The 20,768-nt window shown below is 43.2% G+C and overlaps 1 protein-coding gene across 1 annotated transcript in view; it reads right to left on the bottom strand.

The window, feature by feature from the left end:
- Positions 1-1,906: 1,906 nt before the first annotated feature.
- LOC104523088 (teneurin-4) overlaps positions 1,907-20,768 on the bottom strand; it is a gene marked incomplete at both ends in the record, with an annotated part of 50,506 nt that continues 31,644 nt past the window's right edge. Inside the window, 4 exons of the mRNA XM_010165553.1 lie at positions 1,907-2,049; positions 6,876-8,490; positions 9,948-10,244; positions 18,151-18,386. Coding sequence (XP_010163855.1) covers positions 1,907-2,049; positions 6,876-8,490; positions 9,948-10,244; positions 18,151-18,386 — 2,291 coding nt within the window. The remainder of the gene's footprint in view (positions 2,050-6,875; positions 8,491-9,947; positions 10,245-18,150; positions 18,387-20,768) is intronic.

Raw genomic sequence — 20,768 nt, 5'->3', positions numbered from 1 at the left:
TGAGTGGAAAGTGACTCATCTGGAAGCACGATGACTGCATGAAGCTTTCTTTTACCGAGCAAGGACCCTGCACAATCCTCACTTCAACTTCTTGCTTTATAAATCTGAAGGAGACACAAAGATTTTCTTTTCTTCTTATTGCTCATTCAGGCAGATTCAGCTAAAATGGGTGGATGGAAAGGATGGCTCCTCGGTTTTATTTCCAGCTCAGCTGCCTGTATGAGCAAGTGGCAGTCTTCATCTCAAGCTGTCACTCAAGTTACTTGGCTATTAAATAAGCCTTATAATAATAATGAGCTAATGGTAAAATAATGATATCATAATAACAACACCATCAATAATAATAATTTCTGTTGCAGATCTGTGAGATTTATTATCTACTGCACAAAACAATTTAGAGACAATCTTTTGTGCAGTCTCTGAATGAGCCTTTTCTTGTACAGTTTTGCCTGGGGACACTGTGTCACATCAGAGAGAAAGAAAAAAACCTGAGGCTATTTCTTATTATATAAATCATCTCTATTAGCATTTTATTGTTTAATCCAAAGAAGAGAGACACAAAAATGGAGTCTCTGACACAACTAAGATGGCACAATGGCTTTCAAGCATCAACTCCACCATGGTAGCAAAAGGCATAACTCTTTCGGTCCTTCTCTATTATAAAGTGATATGTCTTAATATAAATCTCTTGTTGAAGTTGAAGTATGTATTAACTTGTCTTCACCATATCTATGAAGCTGAGCACCAAGGCTGGGCTGACACATGACTATTTTATTAATCCACAGTATCTTGCTGAGTGACACCTTTTGTAGCTGGAGAAATGTGACACTGCTATTTTACCTCCTGGTAAAATATGTGTACAGGACCTCAAGAATCTGCTGCAGGACAGTGAGATTTCAGTGAACTCATAGATAAAGAGTCCAAGAGGGCAGCTGGGATAAGTTCCACTTCCTACTGTTATAATTTTATTAGCAAAAATGTTAAAAGCATATCCTGATCTCCCCAAACAAATTGGTGCCTCATTGCTCTCACGATGTTTGAATACACAGCAAAAGCAAGCAGGAATTTAGACTAAAGAGGATTTGGACTAAATAGGTGAAAGCAAAACCAGAATAAAATCAGGCTAGGAGATGAAAGAGTATCCTGAGAGGTAAATGACTCTTTCAAGGTCATACAACCAATAAGCAGTAACCCAGAGCTCTCGGATCCTGACCCATTGTGCTAACCTTTAACAGCCCTGCCTCCATCTTTCAGATGGATAATTCCCAACAGGAAGAGAAGGGGAAATGACTGGGCTGTAAAAGCTTTTTCTTGTTAATTTTGTCATTGAATTTTGCACCAGTATCTACCAAAATGGCTTGTGATGCAGGCCTGTTTTTAAAAGCAGGACATGGTGACTTGTCATTAAACCCAGTCAGGTAAAATAAAAGTTAATTATCAGCTAAAATGTCTTTTTGGTGAGACCCACTGTCATGCAGAACTGTTTCCTAGGGAAGTACTGGGACTTGTTGTTTTAAGACATCTTAAACCAGACTGAATAAATTTCTAGAAAAGAAATCTGTAGAAAATGATTCTGTATCAAGACTTCTTTTTTTTTTTCCCCAAGAATCTTTGGTGCAAAGGCCTTGAACTTAGCCTAAGTTATATGGTAACATGGCCTCTTGTGGGAGAAAGGAACAGTAACACACCATTTCATTGAGCAACCACCAGAAAACATGACAGAAATAAGCACCATGGAAGGAAGGAATTTAAGATGCAATTATTCAGTCAGATTTCATTACTGACTTGCTCCTACTCTCCCACTGTGTCTGGGAGAACATGTTGATAGAAGTTTTTTTAATAAAGATTGCAACTAGATAGTTTGTTGATAGGGATATGAGATACAGTATGGAGTTGCATAGATCACCTTGCTATTGTCCCATTCTTGGGTCTTCATCTGTGTGTGGATTAGCTCATAGGATGGCTCCATTGCATCCATGTCTGGCTTGGGGTAGCCGGGGATGACGTTGTGTAGCTGGAACCCGAAGGTGAGCAGCCAACTGTTGACATCTGGAAGGGAAGAGAAGCATCAATCAGATTATCTGATCTCTCAAGTAGGGTTGCCTAGAGAATGGCACAGAGGAGGACCCTATGGTGCCTGGCACTGTAGCACTCTGGCCAAAATGATGAGTATCTACTTTGTGTGAAAAGCACAAATCTTAATGGTCCTTGAAACAACCGTGTGCCAAGGCTGGTCTTTCCAACTCCAACCACATTTCAATTCTGCACTTTCCCAGCTCTGAAACAGAAACTTTGGCAGTGACTAAATGGCACAAAACAAAGCCAACTCCACGTTGGCCTTACGTCAGCAGGGACCAGGCACTCCTCTAAGCTATGTAGAAGCAGCACAGGAACACTAATACACTAATGGAGGCTGGGATGTTCCAGCTACATGGGAGGTGTTGTCCAGTCCTACCACCATCTCTGAACATCTCAGCCACAATACTTGTCTTCTTAAGGCCTCTCAAAGGGTCTGCAGGCTAAAGACTAAATTTAGAGCTATGTGAGCCAGAATACCAGGATATCCAGGACAAACAGCATGGTCATTTAACAGGTGCTCATGGAAGAGGCTCTTCCACCTCAGTCCTGAGTTTCTTGGCATTTTTCATAAGGAGCTGTAGTTTGAGAATTAAACCAGTGTAAAGTCACTTGCCATCTTTTATAGTGACATTTAAAATCACCTTCCACACTACCTGCAAGGTACATTCCAGTGCAAATAAGTGTAGAGATACAAGACTACTTTGTTTCTGTATTTTTCACAAACCTCTTGGAAACAAATCCATGGATTGTGAGAAAGCTACTGTCTACAAGCAATAAACTACTGTCCTATGTAAAAGGAGGACCACTGGCGCTAGAGGGGACATGATGGAAAACCCAATCATTTGGGACATCATTCCTGCAATCACCTGACAGTAAACTACAAAGTCATCTCTGATTTTTGATTGCATAGCTATTAGGATTAGCAGCTGAATGTTAATCTGCTGGAGGAAATAAGGATGAGGTTGGCTAACTCCTAGATCTGCTCAGCATTGCTTCCCCCTCTAACTTCAGATCATTTGATGATCTCACCTTGTTTGCCTTCACTGAACTCTAGAGAAGGACACACCTTCTACAGTCCCTAAGCAATACGGTGTTGCATTTGGCACACAAATAGAAATTACAAGAAAAATAAAGGTATGAAGGTAAAGTTTAACTAATAGCAGCTCCCAGGGGTCTTAAGTGTTTTGCATATAACCAGGATTGTGTCGGTGATTGCTCTGCTTCGAGCTGGATGTGCAAGGGCCTTGATTTTCATTTTGCTAAACTCAATAAATATTGTTGAAACAGTCTGAAAAAGGGATCAATTTAAAGAATCAAATATGCACCTTTGAATGTTTTTTTTTTGTGTGTGTTTGTATTTTGTTTGGTTTGTTTTTTTTTTTTTTTTCTCTATTCCCCTTAAGCCCAAATGAACGTTTTAAAGAACTGGTTGGAAAAGAAATTATGGATGCAAGTGGCAAATAAGGCACTTCCAGATGACTGGAGAACCAGGAGCCAAACAAACACACTATCTGTTGCTTGTTTTCTTACAGGCCAAAATGTTGAGATTGGGCAGATGTCCAAAAAGCCCTTGTGACAATCCATGTGGAAGGGAGAGGATTTCTGTAATAAAAACACTTCTGTTCACTCAATGTACAGACTGTTTTTGGAGTGTCTTTGAAACAGAGAGGTTGGAGGGAGGGAAAGAAATTAAAAGGCTCATTTGATTATTTTTTTGCTTAGTGCTAAGCCGGTCTGCTTGCAAATCCTTCTCATGTGAAATGAAGACCTTTGATGTACATATTGTGGACCAGGTGGTCAGGAGAACAAAGTAAAACAGTGAAGGTCGGCATCGGTGCAGGAACCATTTTCCAAGCACTTCACAAATGTTAAAAAGGATACAGAACAGGGATGCTGAACAGCAGAAAAATATGTAACATGTCTGGAGAGATTCAAGACAGGCTTTTTTTTTTTTGAAACTTTTCAGAAAACTGACTTTCAAAACATTTGCAAATAGGAGTTTGTTCTTTTTGGGAAGAGGTGTTGGAATATCCAGAAAAGAAAAAAAAAAAAAAAGAAAAAAACAACTCCTACCCAAAATCATGGGAGGAAGGTGTGTAGCTGAGAAAACAGAGGGGAAAATATTAATTTGCCAAGAGGCAGTGACAACTTTTTTGATAGAAAAGTACATTTCACATCACAGAGGTTTTTTTTTCAGCTACAGTAACCCTGACAACACATTTCCTACTAAATTCATTTGAGGGCAAAGAAAAAGAGTGCTTAATGCAGACACATGTAATGGAAATGTCAGTTCAATCCATCAGGATTGCTGAAGCTGGCAGCAAAGCTCTGTGCCATGAAGTGTACAATTGCTAAAATATTCATGTTTAACAACGGGCCTCTCAAAATGTAAATACCTCCTTCCCCTGTTCTCCCTTCCACATGCCTCCAATTTGTACCCACGAGCTCAGAAACCTCATTGTTGGAGAGAAACGTGTGTGTTGTTTGCTCACATCCTGGGTGCTGAACTCCCCAAAGGACTGTGGGTCCCAGGGTGGGGAGAGAGGGACAGAGAGTGGTTCCCTGTGTCAAAATCTGGGCGGATTTGGTTTTGATGACAAGGACAAGCTCATCATAGGTCCTGCCCATGAGGTGCCTGAAAGCTTCAGCAGAAAGAAATGCCAGAGCAGCAGCCTTCCATCATGGCACTCATCCCATAAGGTGACCTGTTTTTTCCATGCAGTGGGAGAGGAGAAACTTAAAATCTGTATATTGGGCTCTATATTCTTGAAAGACTAAAAATAGAAGCTTTATGACCGTGGAAAAAGTCATTTGGTGCATATAAAATATTAAAGTATCAGGTTTGGACATCTTGATGTTATCATCAGTGCTAGGTAGGGAGTTGCTTGCCTGTTCCAAGATAGGATTGGAAATTTTGTCCTGTCTTAACTTGAGCAGGAAAATAAAAAAATCTGTTAATATGTCACAAAGCAACTGTTCAAAAACTAGATTAGCTCAAGAAAACTATTTCAAATTAAGATCTTCCATCTTGGTTTTGACTTCTTAACTTTTTTATTCCAGTTTTCAATCATTACTTTACACTTAACTTGAAAAGGTTGAAAACCAAAAAGAAATTTTTCTTTTAGGCTATTTTGGAATTTGTCATTTAGACAATTTTCAGAGTTGTTTACAACATTTCTGCTGAAAAATCTCTGAAGCTCAACCCTCTCCCATAAACAAATTCAGTTTTGACAAATGAGCATTTTCTGATAGGAAAAGTTATCTCTAAGTATTCCCTGCCAGCCTTAATTACCAGAGTGAGGCCAATATGCAGGATCTTAGTCTGCATCTTTTGGCATATTTTACTTCCCTCATGGCATCATCTTTTCAGCTCTGGAGAAAACAGCTTTGCATTAAAAAATTACATCCTAATCCTTATGATTATTGCATAAGAACCTGAAAGCACAAATCCTAAAGGAGAGTGGAATAGAACAGAATTGTAGTGGTTGAGAAAGACCTTTAAGATCATGGAGTACAACCATGAACCCAACACTGCCAACTCCACCTCTAAACCATGTCCCTAAGCACCTCATCTAGTTATCTTTTAAATATCACCAGGGATGTTGAGTCCACCACCTCCCTGGGCAGCCTGTTCCAACACTTGACACCCTTTTCAGTGAAGAAGTTTTTTCTCATATTCAATTTGAGGCCATTTCTTCTTGTCCTGTCTCTTGTTACTTGGAAGAAGAGACAGACCCCCACCTCTCTCCATCCTCCTTTCAGGGAGCTGGAGAGAGCCAGAAGGTCTCCCCTCAGCCTCCTTTTCTCCAGGCTCAACAACCCCAGTTCCCTCAGCCACTCCTCAGAGAACTCGTTCTTCAGGCCCTTCACTGCCCTAACGACCAGGAACAACCCAGGATTTTTATTGTGTAACATTTTTTGCTATTAAGTCGATCTCATAATTTAGGGAAATGCCAATATTGTTGCATATGGGAAAGTTGTCAGAGGCAGCAGGAGCAGTTAAAAATTAATTAGATCTCCTTAAGTATGTACATTTGGTTTGTGATTGTGTCACCTGGCTTTCCAATGGGAACTATATAGAAAAGAGTCCCAGCAAAACAGTCCGCTCAAAGGATGAATATAGGAAGGATATTTAACCTACAGAATGATTTTCTGTATAAAAAACATTAGATAGAGCTCATGTTTTTGCCATTTGATAAAGTCCCAGGGGAAGAGGTTCAGAGGTTATGTGAAGCTGTGGGGTAAGTACGCCCTAAAATCTGGCCTTTAAGTCTAACGCATCTGCTTTTATTGACTTTGAGGAGGAACTTAATTCTGTGGGGCAGATTAACTTTGAACTACATGGTTACTGTAGCGTGCTCTGAAATAGCTGACCGTAATAAAAGGTTTAAGTCGCTGTTGCCATCCTACTAAAACAAATCTGCATGTCATTTGTTTAGTTGCAAATAAATCTCTAGGCAGAACTGTGCAAACAGAGCTGCCCCTCCACAAAGAGAAAGGTTATCAGGACATTAATCGGTAGCTAAACTTGGGATATTTCAGGGAACAAAAAACTGGAAGCAAAATAAAGAGAACAAACACCAAGGAAGAGAAAAGGAAACAGGTTTGGGAATTACAATTTCCATCCATGCTAATGAATTAAACATGCTGTGGACATAGGGGTCAACTGGCAAAGAAAACTTGTGTCCTTTATATTAAACACTGGCAAACCTCATGGTGACCAGGATACTGAGAGAGAAGAAACCTATTCACCGATGGCAAGCTTGTGAAGATGTTAATGAATTTAAATGTCTTACCTGTCATGTAACATTTGATATCCTGAGAGTTGCTAATGGGATTGTTGTTTTTGAACATATACAGGTTGAAAGGCATTATGTTATTGCTACTCAGATGCTTCCACATATCATGGTCTGGACTCGTCCACCGACCCGCTAGCACATCATAGTCTCTCCGTCCCATGTGGATAAGCTTTGTGAGGGGGTCGTACAGTCCTCCATGGTAGCCAATGATGATCTGGAAGTTGGGATTGGTGTCCATATAGATCTCCCCATATGCTGTGTACAGTATCTGCTTAATCATTAAGCCAGTCCCACTGAAGACAGCCAAAGGAGTGCCAATGTTATCGCAGGCTATGTAGAATTCATCACCGCTGCTGAGCTCCATTGCAAAGAGGTGGCCTTGGAGGTCATAGTAGAGAGAGGTGATCTCGGAGCTTGAGTGGTTGTATAAATGGGTGACCTTGGTTGGGTTGGTCAAGTCTGCATAGAAGAACTGCAAGTGATGGCCATGGCTGGTTTTGCTAGAGACCCTCCTTCCTAGGCCATCATAGCGGTATTTCACACTCCACCCACTAGCTTTATTGTAGGCTTTGATGAGCAGGCCAGCTGAATTATACTCAAAAACATCATTGCCTCTTTGCTTCAGGAAGCCATCTTCATCCATTTTGTACTGCACATCCCCCAGTCTGGTAATCCGGTCCCTGAGGTCGTACCTGAGCGGTGTAAGACGGGCACTATTGCCTGGACTCAACAAATGGAGGTTTCCATTTAGGTCATAGCTGTAACGCCAGAGTGGTTTGTCATTGATAGACACTGTCTGCAACTGGCCATCAGCATCATACTCATATGAGTACCTAGTTGTGTTTGCATAAGGGCCAACCTTCAGCTCTTTCTTAACCACTCTCCCCATGTTGTCATATTGCACAGTCATCCAGTACATCAGCGACCGGAATATCTCGTACTGGACCTCCTTCATCCTACCATAGGCATCAAAATGTTTAGTGTGAGTCATGACAGCAGTGGTGATAATCTGGTTAATATCATAGTAAATGACTCCAAATTTACCAAATTGCTCAGTTTTGCCTGACACGTCATCGTACCTGTAGAGATCAATGGGTAAAGGTGTCTCATTGATGACTGCTTGCATGCTGGTCACCCGAAAGCTGTTGTCATAATTATAGTCAAAGCGTGCATTGACCATGCCTTCCTCGGTGAAGCGGAAGATCTGTCGATCAATGAGGGGTCCTATCTGTCTGTATCTGATTGTACACGTGAACCCTTCGTTCTGCAAGTTTATTGTCTTCAGCATGCCAGCGGTTTCGTCATAGGTGAAACTGATCTTTGTGGTGTCGTAGAGCATCTCGGCTAACTTGGACAACTTTCCATACTTGTAGATAACACGTCTTCCAGTCCCCAAGTACAAAGTGTGGAGCAGCTGCTCATCCTCTGTGAAATCCTGAATGACTGAGGCGTTGCCTTCTGGTGGTCGGTAGATGTTCCTGTAGTAACCAATGGAACGAATGGTTTCTAAAGTCTGACGGGCGACGTTGGGCATGGTCACCGATGACAACCGGTCATTCTTATCAAACTCAAAGATGTACTGTCTCTGGCTATGAAGGAGCAGCACCATGGACTGGATGGGAAGGAGAAAAATAGAGATTATATTCCTGGTTTTCAGGCAAAATTATACTCAGCTCTCAACAAACCTGCAAGATTCTTCAAACTTCAGATTGGAGCAGGGCAAGTGAGACAAATCTCTGCACCCATAGGATTAAATGGTGAGAGGCTTGCAAGCTGCATGGCAAATCGAGTATCCCTGAGTAAGAGTGGGTCAGAGGAAGAAGCAGTTAATGAAGTGAAGAAGGTCTAAGTTCAGAATGCTCAGTTTGAATCAATACCCTGTAGCAAGCTGTGTCTACCGAAATTCCCCGTGCCAATTGCTTTTACAGACTACATAAATAAAATTGGTAGAGCTACTCAAACAATGCTTGCAAAGATAAAAAGATACCCCCCGACACCTTCCAATGCCCCGTTAATTCATTGCATCTCTGTATATTCCTAGGTTGCCCAAAGTAGTTGTGGATGCCCCCTCCCTGGAAGTGTTGAAGGCCAGGCTGGATGAGGCTTTGAGCAACCTGGTCTAGTGGAAGGTGTCCCTGCTGCTGGCAGGGGGGTTGGAACTGGATGATCTTTAATGTCCCTTCCAACCCAAACCATTCTGTGATTCTATGATTCTATGATCTTTTATTACTCTCTGACCGCAAACTTCTCCCTGCATGTTTATTTGTTCTAGGAGTTATTTATTTATTTATTTATTTATTTATTTATTTTATTTATTTTTTTTATGTAACAAACAATCCACACAGATTGTATAATACAAGGGACAATTCAATACTTTTTGGTTTTCAGAAGCTATGTTGTTGTAGTTTCATTAAACTGTTGTAGTGATAGGTTCTATACAAAACTCGGGAATAACAAAATTCCATCCCCAGGTATGCAGCCTATGGATCTATAGGACACCAGGCAGTGTCACAATGAATGGTAATACCCAGAAGAATTTAATACCTGTGCTGATCTACAGAGTGCAGACTACAGGAAACATGGCCCAGTGTGCTACAACAGTCTAGCTGGATTTCTGCCTTGCACTTTTTATTACACGTATTTCCTACGAAGCAGGAAAGGGGAATGGGCCACTCGAAGAAGGTAGGATGTCAGACTGTATAGATTGTTGTCACATGGAAAATCCTACTGGAAATTCCTACAGTTCACTCCTCTGTCTTTACCTGAAGATATTTTATGCTGCAGCTAGCTCAGCAAAGGAATGTTGGGTTTAAAAAATCAAATGCCAAAGCTTCACAGCATCAAGACATGGTCTCAGTGTGACTGGGAAGCAACATCTCAGGCTCTTTTCAACTGCTGTTTGGTGGTCTGGCATCAAAGTTACTATGTGGACCTTAGTGTATGTAGGAGTATTGGCCCATAAGAACCATAAATCAGCTGATGGGAAGGAACACAGCTGTACTGAAGTCAAAGGAGCAAAGCCCATTTGCACCAAATGCACCATCTCTTGAGTGATAAGAAGATTCTTACCTTCTCCAAGTAAGTGTAGCTCCACGATTTGCCATCAGCAAAGATCCTGGATGTAATTCTGCCAGACTGATCATACTCCATCCTTTCTGACATCGTGCCCCTCTGAATCCCTGCAATGTGACCTCCTGGGGAATAGGTGACATTGACCCCATTCAGTCTGCTGCTGGGTGACCAGAGACTTGGCCTCCCTGCCTGGTCATAGAGGATGCGAAGTGTGAACTTGCGGTGGTCATCATAGATTTTCTCTGTCCTTGTTACACGATCAAAGTCAAGGGACAGGAGGTTTCTGTTGTGAACCTACAGGAGAGATGAAGAATTAGGAAGCTGGCAACCATCTAAGTTATGAAGACTAGCTTTGTTTCACCAAACACCTCTTTAGACCCCACTTTAGAGTATCCAGCTGTTCATTGCCTCTGGATAAGAGGCAATTTTCAAAGGAAAGACTTGTCCTAATGTTCCTTCTGTTGACTTCCCTGAGGAGAGAGGCAAAAAACAAGGGACTTTTGAAACATCATCACAGTGAAGGAATATTGCCCATATCCCAAGCCTAGGCTTAGGACTGCTAGAGCAGAGGTGATTATAGACCTACAGGAGATATAATGACAACTTGTTGCAAGGAATATTTGCAAGGCACTCTGCTTATCAAGCCTAGGATATATAGTCTTTTGCTTTCGTGCACATCAAAAAATAATACTTGTAAAAAAAAGGCAGATGTTGTGTCAACAGAGTGGAAAATGGAGTTTTTCTCTGATTTTACTGAATATACTGGAGGCACCAGAGGTTAAACCTTTCCCTTGAGATGAAATATGGAGGCCTTGACCACTGTAGATGTTACACAGTGCAAGAACTTTTCTCTGAGAGCTGGAGTTTTAGCTTCATTGTCCTGGGGTTATTCAGTGTTGCATAATTACACTCCTGTTACCTCCGCTGCCTCTGCATTTTGAAAGATCAAAGGTATCTACTTCAAAGGTAGGAGCAAAGATTAGGGGATTGTAGCGCACAGCAACACAAAAAGGAGCTGATAATACAACTCATGTTTAGTCATGTGTGCAAGGAGACTCACCACAGTAGCAAAGTACTCAGCAAGGATGAAAACCACACATTCCCAGTATGAGCTCACCAGTGAAGATAGTTCTTTCTCCATCCCACCACTTCTGAACCTCTTTCAGCTGGTGAACCCCTCTTTTCTAGAAAGATGCAGATTCTTCTCGGTTGAATTTCAGACTCCAAACAGCTGACTTAGTTTGCAGTTGCCTTTGCAGCCCTTCGGCTGTAGTCAATAAACTAGGGTTTGTTGTTTGCTGCAAGGTCTTCAGACCAAGTTAAACACACTGACTTATCCTGCTCTGAGTAAAGCTGACCTGAGCGCTGTTCTCAGCCCTGGTCCAGCTTTGATCTTGGCCATTACTCCAGGGTGTATGACTGACTTCCCACTATATTTTATGGGATCATAGAATCACAGAATTGCCTCGATTGGAAAAGCCCTTTAAGATCATCGAGTCCAATCATGAACCCAACACTGACAAGTCCCCGACTAACCCATGTCCCTCAGCACTATGTCTACACGACTCTTCAACCCCTCCAGGGATGGGGACTCCACCATTGCCCTAGGCAACCTGTTCCAAATGTGGGATGTGGGAGCATCTGAGAACTAATTAGCAAGAGAAAGGAGAGAAAGGATGTGGTAGAGCCAATGGAGAAGGGGTTCCTCAGCCCTGGAGGAATGGTAGAGAGAAAGGCAGGACAGCTACAGAGCTTTTGTACTGCATGGGCAGATATCTGTGCTGATATTTGGAGAATCAGAAGTCAAAAGAAGGCATCTCAGGAGCTGGGGTTGGAAGAGCCAAAAGCACAGATGAGGAAATGTGGAAATGAGCTGAATCATTGAATCATAGAATCTCCTGGTTGGAAAAGACCTCTGAGATCATCGAGTCCAACCGTACCTGTCCACTACTAAACCAGATCTCTGAGAAACCCATCTTTTTAACACCTCCAGGGATGGGGACTCAACCACCTCCCTTAGGCAGCCTGTTCCAGTGCCTGAGAACCCTTTCAGTGAAGAAGTATTTCCTGACATCCAATCTGAACCTCCCCTGGCACAACTTGAGGCCATTTCCTCTTGTCCTGTCACTGGTTACCTGAGAGAAAAGACACACACCTGCCTCAGCTGAGGGTGTGTGTGGCCAGCTGGGAGAGAAGGAATTGGTGCCATGATGTCAGCATGAAAATGATGTAAGAGGAGGCAAGGGCAAAAAATATTTTCAGTTTAGGAATAACAATGGTAAAAGGTGGGGATGACTTGAGGAACGAAACACTGTGGGAAGGTAGATAATGCTCCATTTAAATCAGTGTAAAATAGGATGTAAATGGGCAATGAGAGAGAGAGGAAATCAGCCAACAGCCCACTGTAACAGGCAAGCTGGGAAATAATTAAAAAGGAAGCAAAATGCTAAGTCCAGATGCACACATGTAACTAACAGAGCAATCTGATGTCTCGTAGGTGCTCGTTGCTATAAATAGAGAAACAGAAGTGGCAATTGCTTACAAACAAAAAACCCCAAAAAACAAAGCAGGAAGAAAGCATCTCTGCCTTCCTTCTATACACAGAGCAGCTCCAGCCCAGCAGCTGCAGCTTCTTCTGCTCCTGGTCTCTGCCAAGAGAGCTGGAAAGAGTTCTTCCAGGGCTGGGACAGCAATCCAGGCTGGAAGTGGCCTCCCTGATCGGTAACGCCAGCAGCAGTGCCATTCACCGTGCTGGAAGGACCAAATAACAGGTCCCAGGATAGCTCTTAAGCTCAGTCCAAATCTCTGTATCCCATTACTGGTGCCCTAAGTCATTCCACCCTCCACATGTTCTGGCAAGCAATTTCTGCAGGACTGGCTGGAACCAGTCTCCCTTTTAAAGATTTTTTTTTATTTTTTTTATAAAATTATTTGTTTTCTCCTGCTCTCTTGGTACAATCTCTCTTCTCTCTGAGAAGTGCTGGACTGCCAACAGCCACCCCTCAAGATGACAGCCAAAGTGAACCCTACCCTGCTAGATAGCCTCTGAACAGGGCCTCAGTCTTTTTTCATCCTTGTTCAAGGGCATGGCTTGAACAGAAGTGAATTTTCAGCAGAAGCACTGACAGGGCTGCAGGCTTCAGTCCAATAACCATGTTTTATGGTGAGCAGCTAAATAAGGTGTCATCCTACATCCAGGAGTCCTTATCCTGGAACAAGGTCTGAAAAGTTCCTACAAAAAGTTTTTGCTCCTCAGAGCATTTGACAAGGCATAGGATGGAGACAGGGTAAATATAAAATCACAGTTCACAGCACATTTCACCTCCCCTCTATAACGTGTGAGAGACTAAATTTAACCCTAAACTCATGTTCCACAGTTCTTTATTCAATCCTTTAGCTTGCTCTGGAAAAGCAAAAACATAAACATGCCACTATCTCTGATTTCTCCAATGCTTCCTATGTCACTTCTTTAGCTTAAATTGTAATTAGATAGCATTCATTGATCTCCCTGGGAGCCCAAAAGTACAAAAAGGGAAGATTTCTCATGAAAACACTCTGGCAACCTTCAGCAGATGAGGGCAAACAATACCTCTGCAATGAGAACTCCAGGAGACAACATCATCTGTGATAAACGGCCGCCTACAAAGCAATTGCCCAGTGAATTGCTAAAACTATTGGGGTGACCATATCCAGACCTCAACACCTTGCAAAAATTGTGGACACAATGCTGGACTGTCCTCGTTAGTCAACACATCAGCACATCCAGGACACCTCTGCAGTCATGCTGGTTCTGGGAGTGTCTGGGAAACTAGGTCTTGATGCCATCATTAACCTGCTGCCAAAGTCTTGGGAAAAACAAAGTGAATTATAACAGGAGTTTCCATGGTTAAATAAATACCAGAGCTGAGCCAGCAGCTCTGTCTCTTTTGGCTGTCCTATTTGCTGCACTGTCAGAGATTATTTTACATCCTTCTTTATTGAAAAACTCAAATTTGTTTTTTTTAAAAAAAAGAAAAAAAAAAGGAAGGTGCAGAGTATACCAAACACTTTCACTGCAGATGGAGTTTGTGTTGCTGTTGGCCAGTGATGGGTTGAATTAGTAGGCAATTTTCAGAGATAGAATCATTGAATTATTTTGGTTGGAAAAGTCCTTGAAGATCATTGAGTTGAACTGTTAACCTAACACTGACAAGTTCACCACTAAACCATGTCCCTGAACACCACTTCTACACATCTTTTAAATAACTCCAGGGATGGTGACTCCACCACTGCCCTGATCAGCCTGTTTCAATGCTTGACAACCCTTTCAGTAAAGAAGTTTTTCCTCACATCCAATTTAAACCTCCCTTGGTGCAACTTGAAGCTGTTTCCTCTTGTCCTGTCACTTGTTCCTTGGTTGAATAGACCCACCCCCACCTCTCTCCACCCTCCTTTCAGGGAGTTGGACAGAGCCAGAAGGTCTCCCCTCAGCCCAGGCTCAACACCCCCAGTCCCCTCAGCCACAAGTGAACTCAGCACACTTGTGCTCCAGACCCTTCCCCAGCTCCGTTGCCCTTCTCTGGACACGCTCCAGCACCTCCATGTCCTTCTTGGTGTGAGGGCCCCACAACTGAAAGCAGTATTCAAGGTGCCGAGTACAGGAGGACAATATCTCACTACGGGGTGTGTCCATCAGAACATCACAACTTTCCATGGGGTTTGTGGCACAGGAGGAGGGAAAAGAGCTGCTTTAACATATCTGAGCTGCTTTACTGCTCCCTGGCCAAGTGCAGAGCCAGGTCAGCATTGATGGGAGTGTTGAAAAGGCATCAGGGCTGGCCCCTTTCCCTTCATCCATGCAGAAGTCCCTGCCCTGTGCCTTATCCCTGCAATAAACACATGCGTTGTATTATTTCCTAGGGAGGGTCAGCTGTGAAACTGGCCTCATCATGTTGGGAGCTGGTCAAGCTCATGGCAACAGGTTGTCAGTTCCCAAGAACACCCTGTAACCGTGGGAGGAAGGGTCACAACACAAAATGTGGATCCATGGGATGGCAGCAGAAAGGATGATGGTTTCAGGGGAACTCCCTCTTTTACAATGGTCAGATCCTGTTCTCCTCATCTCAAAGGCTTCATGGAACAATGCTGCAGCCTCTCTGGGTGTGCTCTTCGCCCATGGAGCACCATGTCTTCACTGCTGTCTCATGTGAGCAGTGGTGTGAGAGGAGAGGGAAAATAGTGGTTTACTCACATATGGCAAAAAATGATAACATTTCCCAAAATGAACAAAAACATGTTGAACTTTTAACTTCCTTAAGCTTCTCCCTTGACAGGGAAAGCAGCAATTACTCGTACAGGAGAAGAGGAGAAGATGACACACAGAATATGTTAAATGCTGGGCAATCCCCAGAGAGGCAATTAGCACCTTGCAGGTTTATGTCTTAGAGGTGCAGATGCTGCCATGCAGGTATAAACAGGTAGCTTCAAACTTCTTGTACACCCTCAGCTACTTTGAACCCCTGAACAGAGCCATAACTGAGTCCTTCAACCATGTAAGATGCTCTTCTGCTTCACTAGAAGGGCCCCGATAGGCTCAAAATGTGAATAAATGCTGGCAGATTTATGAGGACACAAGTAACCAGCCTGAAAATTCATTTTGCAAGTGTTTTTCCAAATGCAGCACAATATAAAACAAAGACACATTCTGCATTTGAATCTGCTGTGAAAATTGTGGAAGATAAAACTGACACGGGCAGCTGAGCTGCGGCTAAATGAGCGGAAATGGCTTTGAACACTAAATAGCTGTGACACAGCTGCGGATTTCAGAGGGCTCTCTGCTTTCCAAAAAATACCTGTCTCATAATTTCAGTGGTTATGAAAAGGAAAGGAAAGGAAAGGAAAGGAAAGGAAAGGAAAGGAAAGGAAAGGAAAGGAAAGGAAAAAATGCAAGAAAAGAAAAGAAAAGAAAAGAAAATGCAAGAAAAGAAAAGAAAAGAAAAGAAAATGCAAGAAAAGAAAAGAAAAGAAAAGAAAATGCAAGAAAAGAAAAGAAAAGAAAAGAAAATGCAAGAAAAGAAAAGAAAAGAAAAGAAAATGCAAGAAAAGAAAAGAAAAGAAAAGAAAATGCAAGAAAAGAAAAGAAAAGAAAAGAAAATGCAAGAAAAGAAAAGAAAAGAAAAGAAAATGCAAGAAAAGAAAAGAAAAGAAAAGAAAATGCAAGAAAAGAAAAGAAAAGAAAAGAAAATGCAAGAAAAGAAAAGAAAAGAAAAGAAAATGCAAGAAAAGAAAAGAAAAGAAAAGAAAATGCAAGAAAAGAAAAGAAAAGAAAAGAAAATGCAAGAAAAGAAAAGAAAAGAAAAGAAAATGCAAGAAAAGAAAAGAAAAGAAAAGAAAAGAAAAGAAAAGAAAAGAAAAGAAAAGAAAAGAAAAGAAAAGAAAAGAAAAGAAAAGAAAAGAAAAGAAAAGAAAAAAGAAAAACCCCAAGACAAACCAATCAAGAAGGGTGATGCCAACTAATCTGCAGAGCCACAGCAGTTTCCACTGAAGGAGCAGCTTCAGCTTTCACAACTGTTTGCACTTTTTCTCCTGATAACCAAAAATGAGGCTATTGACGCAAGGGGGAAAGAGCAGAGGCTGGGCTGGGGAGGGTGAAGAGCACTACTTGACAAGTGTGAGAGAGGAGAGATGGGAGAAATCACACCAAGGTGGCAGAGGTCACGCTGCAGGGAATAGGGAGAGGTGAAGAGCAAGGACTGGGAAACACATATTCAGAAACCAGAGCATTAGTATTTCCTGCAAAGCCTAAGTGTGAATAAATAGCTGCAGTCCCTTCGCTGCGGTGGCATTACACAGCACTAAGCAGTTTTCTCACAGGCTCTGAATTTGCCAGGTGCTGAGCAGCTTCCCAGGAACTGCTCATCAGCCCGTGACTCTGAGACTAGCAAGGTACAGGGTGATTGCTCAGGACTTGCTATTACAAGTTACCGGCCCTGCCAGCAGTTAGCAGAGGAATTACAGGCTTATTGGGCAAGATCTTTAAACAGCCCTGACAAGTCTGTGGTGCATTGTGTGGAACAGTGTTTTCAAAACACATCAGTCTCAAGCACAGAAAGGACCACGCGCTCCTGGAGCACACGGTACCATCAGGCTGGAGCTGATTGTAACACTTCAATTAGGGGAAAAATGGGAATTGAGATGCAATGTCCTGCCAGTCTGGCTCTTCAACAGGTTCAACAGATCACCAAGTTTTCAGAAAACTAGAGATTTTTCTCAGGCTGCCCAGTGAACAATAATCATAGAATCCCAGACTGGTTTGGGTTGGAAGGGACCTTCAAAGATCATCCAGTTCCAACCCCCCTGCCATCAGCAGGGACACCTTCCACTAGACCAGGTTGCTCAAAGCCTCATCCAACCTGGCCTTCAACACTTCCAGGGAGGAGCAGCCACAGCTTCTCTGGCCAACCTGGGACACTGGTTCACCACCCTCACACCAAACAATTTCTTCCTCACATCTCATCTCCATCTCCCCTCTGACACTTTCAAGCCATCACCCCTTGTTCTGTCACTCCCTGCCCTTGGCCAAAGTCCCTCCCCAGCCTTCCTGGAGCCCCTTCAGGTACTGGAAGGCTGCTAGAAGGTCTCCCTGGAGCCTGCCTTCCAGTTTAATCTCGTTTAGGTTCCTGCTCTGGCAGGGGGATTGGACTAGACGATCTTTCGAGGTCCCTTCCAATCCCCAACATTCTGTGATTCTGTGTGATTCTCTTCTCTTGGGGCTAAGCAGCCCCAACTGTCTCAGCCTGTCCACGTATGCTTACAAAGCTTTTGGTGCTCAGGTCTATTACTGCCAGGTAGAAAATATCTATACCAGTTGGTGCAGTATTTCATAGTTATGATTGTTCCCTTGCTTGCTTAAACAGCCTGACATGATGGTTAAACCTGCAGTGTCTGATGGGAGGTCACATGTTCCCAGTGATGCAGAGGACTTGTAGGCAAATCAGCAATATTACCTGTGATGGCTAAGAGAATGTCAGAACATAAAGGAACATAAGTCTACAGTCAAGTCATCAAGGTTGTGCCACTGAGGATGAACAGTTTAGTTCTCCATCCTGCAGCTTCATCCCTATCGCAGATGATGCAAATCAGCCCTGTCCCTTTCTGTCATGAGACTGGGGACTGATGAGATGGGAAGTAGAGTCCAAAACTGCCCATACTGCTCACTTACCCTCAGCCGACGTCCAAAGACGGTGACCTGCCCTCTTGCTTGCTCCTTCCTCTGCCTCCACTCCACGAGATTGAGGCCATTGTCAATGGGCAGGGTGACATTCCTCTTCCCCACCGTGGGGTTGACGGTGCCAGCCAGCAGATGTGGCTCGGTTTGCAGAGCCACCTCCATGCCGTTAGCCAGCATCAGTCTGAGAGAACCATCAGCACCGATGTAGTAGCTGTTTCGGACTTGGTCTGAAGACAGAAAAGAAGAAAAGAGATCTTTTCAAACAGCTGCCCAATGATACAGCTCCAGCTTTTCATTTGCTCCCTCACCCAGGTTTCCTAAGCATAGAAGTGGCTATAAGAAAGCTGGGGAAGAACTGTTCACAAGGGCAGGCAGCAATAGGATGAGGGGTGATGGTTTTAAACTAGAAAAGGGCAGATTTAGGTTGGATATTAGGAAAAAGTTCTGCAATATGAGGGTGGTGGATCATTGGAACAGGTTGCTCAGAGAGGTAGTGGAGGTCCCATCCCTGGAGATCTTCAAGGTCAGGCTGGATGGGGCTCTGAGCAACCTGCTCTAGTACAGATGTCCCTGCTCACTGCAGGGGGGTTGGACCAGATGATCAGGGTTTGAGGGGCCCTTCCAACCCAATACATTCTATGATTCTGATGGTTGTAACCAAACGCACTCTGTCACTCACCTGTCCTACTCACAGTGAGCAAAACTTCGGTTTAATCAATGAAAGTAAAGATGGACAATCTCTTTTTCATTCTGATGAGGTTCTGCACCTCAAATTCTTGTAGAAAAGTCTTACATAGGTTAAAAAAGGCACCGGTGTAATACCCTAGCAAAGGACGCAGGTTCAAACCTCTTCCTCTAGACTAAAACACTGGGTGGTGAGATATTTATTTTAAATCACAGTCCAGCTGAAAACTTTCCACGCTTTTATATCCCAAAGATCCCAGTTTCACTACAATATATGGAAAAGTGGGGCCACCTACTTTTCCTCAGCTTATTCACCATCTCACAAGTGACAGGAAATTGCACAGCAAGCTAATGCTAACCAGTTCCCCAAACAACAGCCAAACCCTTTCACTTGGGAAAGCTTTCAGGAGGCAACGGACGTCCTCATGTTTGGAGAGAAAGCAGAGGCATTAAGCTCCCATACATCTCTCTACATCTGGCCTCCACTAGCTCTTGAAAGATCAGCAAATTTTGAGGCCAGGATTTGGGAGTTCAGGAGTGGAAGAGAAGAAAAAATATTTCTTCCACAGCCTTCAGGAATCAGGCAGGTTGAAAGTCCATCCTTCGAACCTCCAGCTGGCATTTCTCTCTGCAGAGAGGAGCTCATGAAGGGTAAGAAAGTGTGAGACTTGCTCAGTGCAGCATGGCTTTAAAAGCACATTATACAAAGACTGCCTTACCTGAACCTCCTCAAAAGCTAGAAAATATTACAATTTCTGTCTCCCAGGCTGCCATAAATACCTAATTGTGAATAAAAACACTTATTAAAAATGCATGCCAATTGTTTTTCCGCTCTGAGGCAAGTTGGGTTTTGTTCACTAGTTGCTCTGCCATAGCACAGCAGGAAACAAGGTCACAGCAAAATTATCATCTCTTGTCTGGATGAAATAGATCAGCAAAGAGCACAGTTTGGTATAATTAGGAAAGGAAACCTGACGCTAGTTGGTCTTTTTTATTGTGAGTCTGATCCTACTCCTGTTGGAGCCAGCTGGAGTCTTGCCACACTGGTCTCAGTAGGACCACAACTCAACTTACTGTACACAGTAGTGACGGTGTGAAACTGCTGTGGCACTGGATTGTGCTGCTAGAAACATACAGTGGTGATCCACAGTGTAGATCCAAGTGCTTTAGCTATACCACTAAGTACTCAAGTTGATGGTCTTTTGACACAGACTCCATCAGGATCAAACCCACTTCACGCTTGATTCTACAAATGGAGAGAAGGGGGACAGTCAGCTGCTGTCACACTTTTGTTCTTAGATGCTTGGTCTGGTGAGAAAGTGGTAGAAGATGTGCTTGAAATCAAATCAGTGAAATATCTCTGCACAGCTAATATATTGCCCTATATAGTGTCCTTGTGGCCAGGAAGGCCAACAGTATCCTGGGGTGCATTAAAAAGAGTGTAGCCAGCAGGTTGAAGGAGGTTCTCCTGCCCCTCTACTCTGCCCTGGTGAGGCCACATCTGGAGTGTTCTGTCCAGTTCTGGGCTCCCCAGTTCAAGAGGGACAGGGATCTTCTGGAGAGAGTCTAGTGGAGGCCACAAAGATGATGAAGGGCCTGGAGCATCTGCCTTACAAGGAGAAGCTGAGAGAGCTGGGACTCTTCAGCCTAGAGAAGAGAAGACTGAGAGGGTATCTTATCAATGTCTATAAATATCTGGAATGTGGGGGCGAAATGGATGGGGCTGGGCTCTTTTTGGTGGTGGCCAGTGACCAGAAAAGGGGAAAGGGGCACAAACTGGAACACGAGAAGTTCCAGACAAACTTAAGGAAAAACATCTTTACTGTCAGAGTGCCAGAGCCCTGGGACAGGCTGCCCAGAGAGGTTGTGGAGTCTCCATCGCTGGAGATGTTCAAAACCCACCTGGACACTTTCCTGTGTAACCT

Source organism: Antrostomus carolinensis, unplaced genomic scaffold (genome assembly GCF_000700745.2).
Source record: "Antrostomus carolinensis isolate BGI_N321 unplaced genomic scaffold, ASM70074v2 scaffold7153, whole genome shotgun sequence".
In the NCBI taxonomy this organism is placed as follows: domain Eukaryota; kingdom Metazoa; phylum Chordata; class Aves; order Caprimulgiformes; family Caprimulgidae; genus Antrostomus; species Antrostomus carolinensis.
This window is presented reverse-complemented; position numbering and strand designations above follow the sequence as displayed.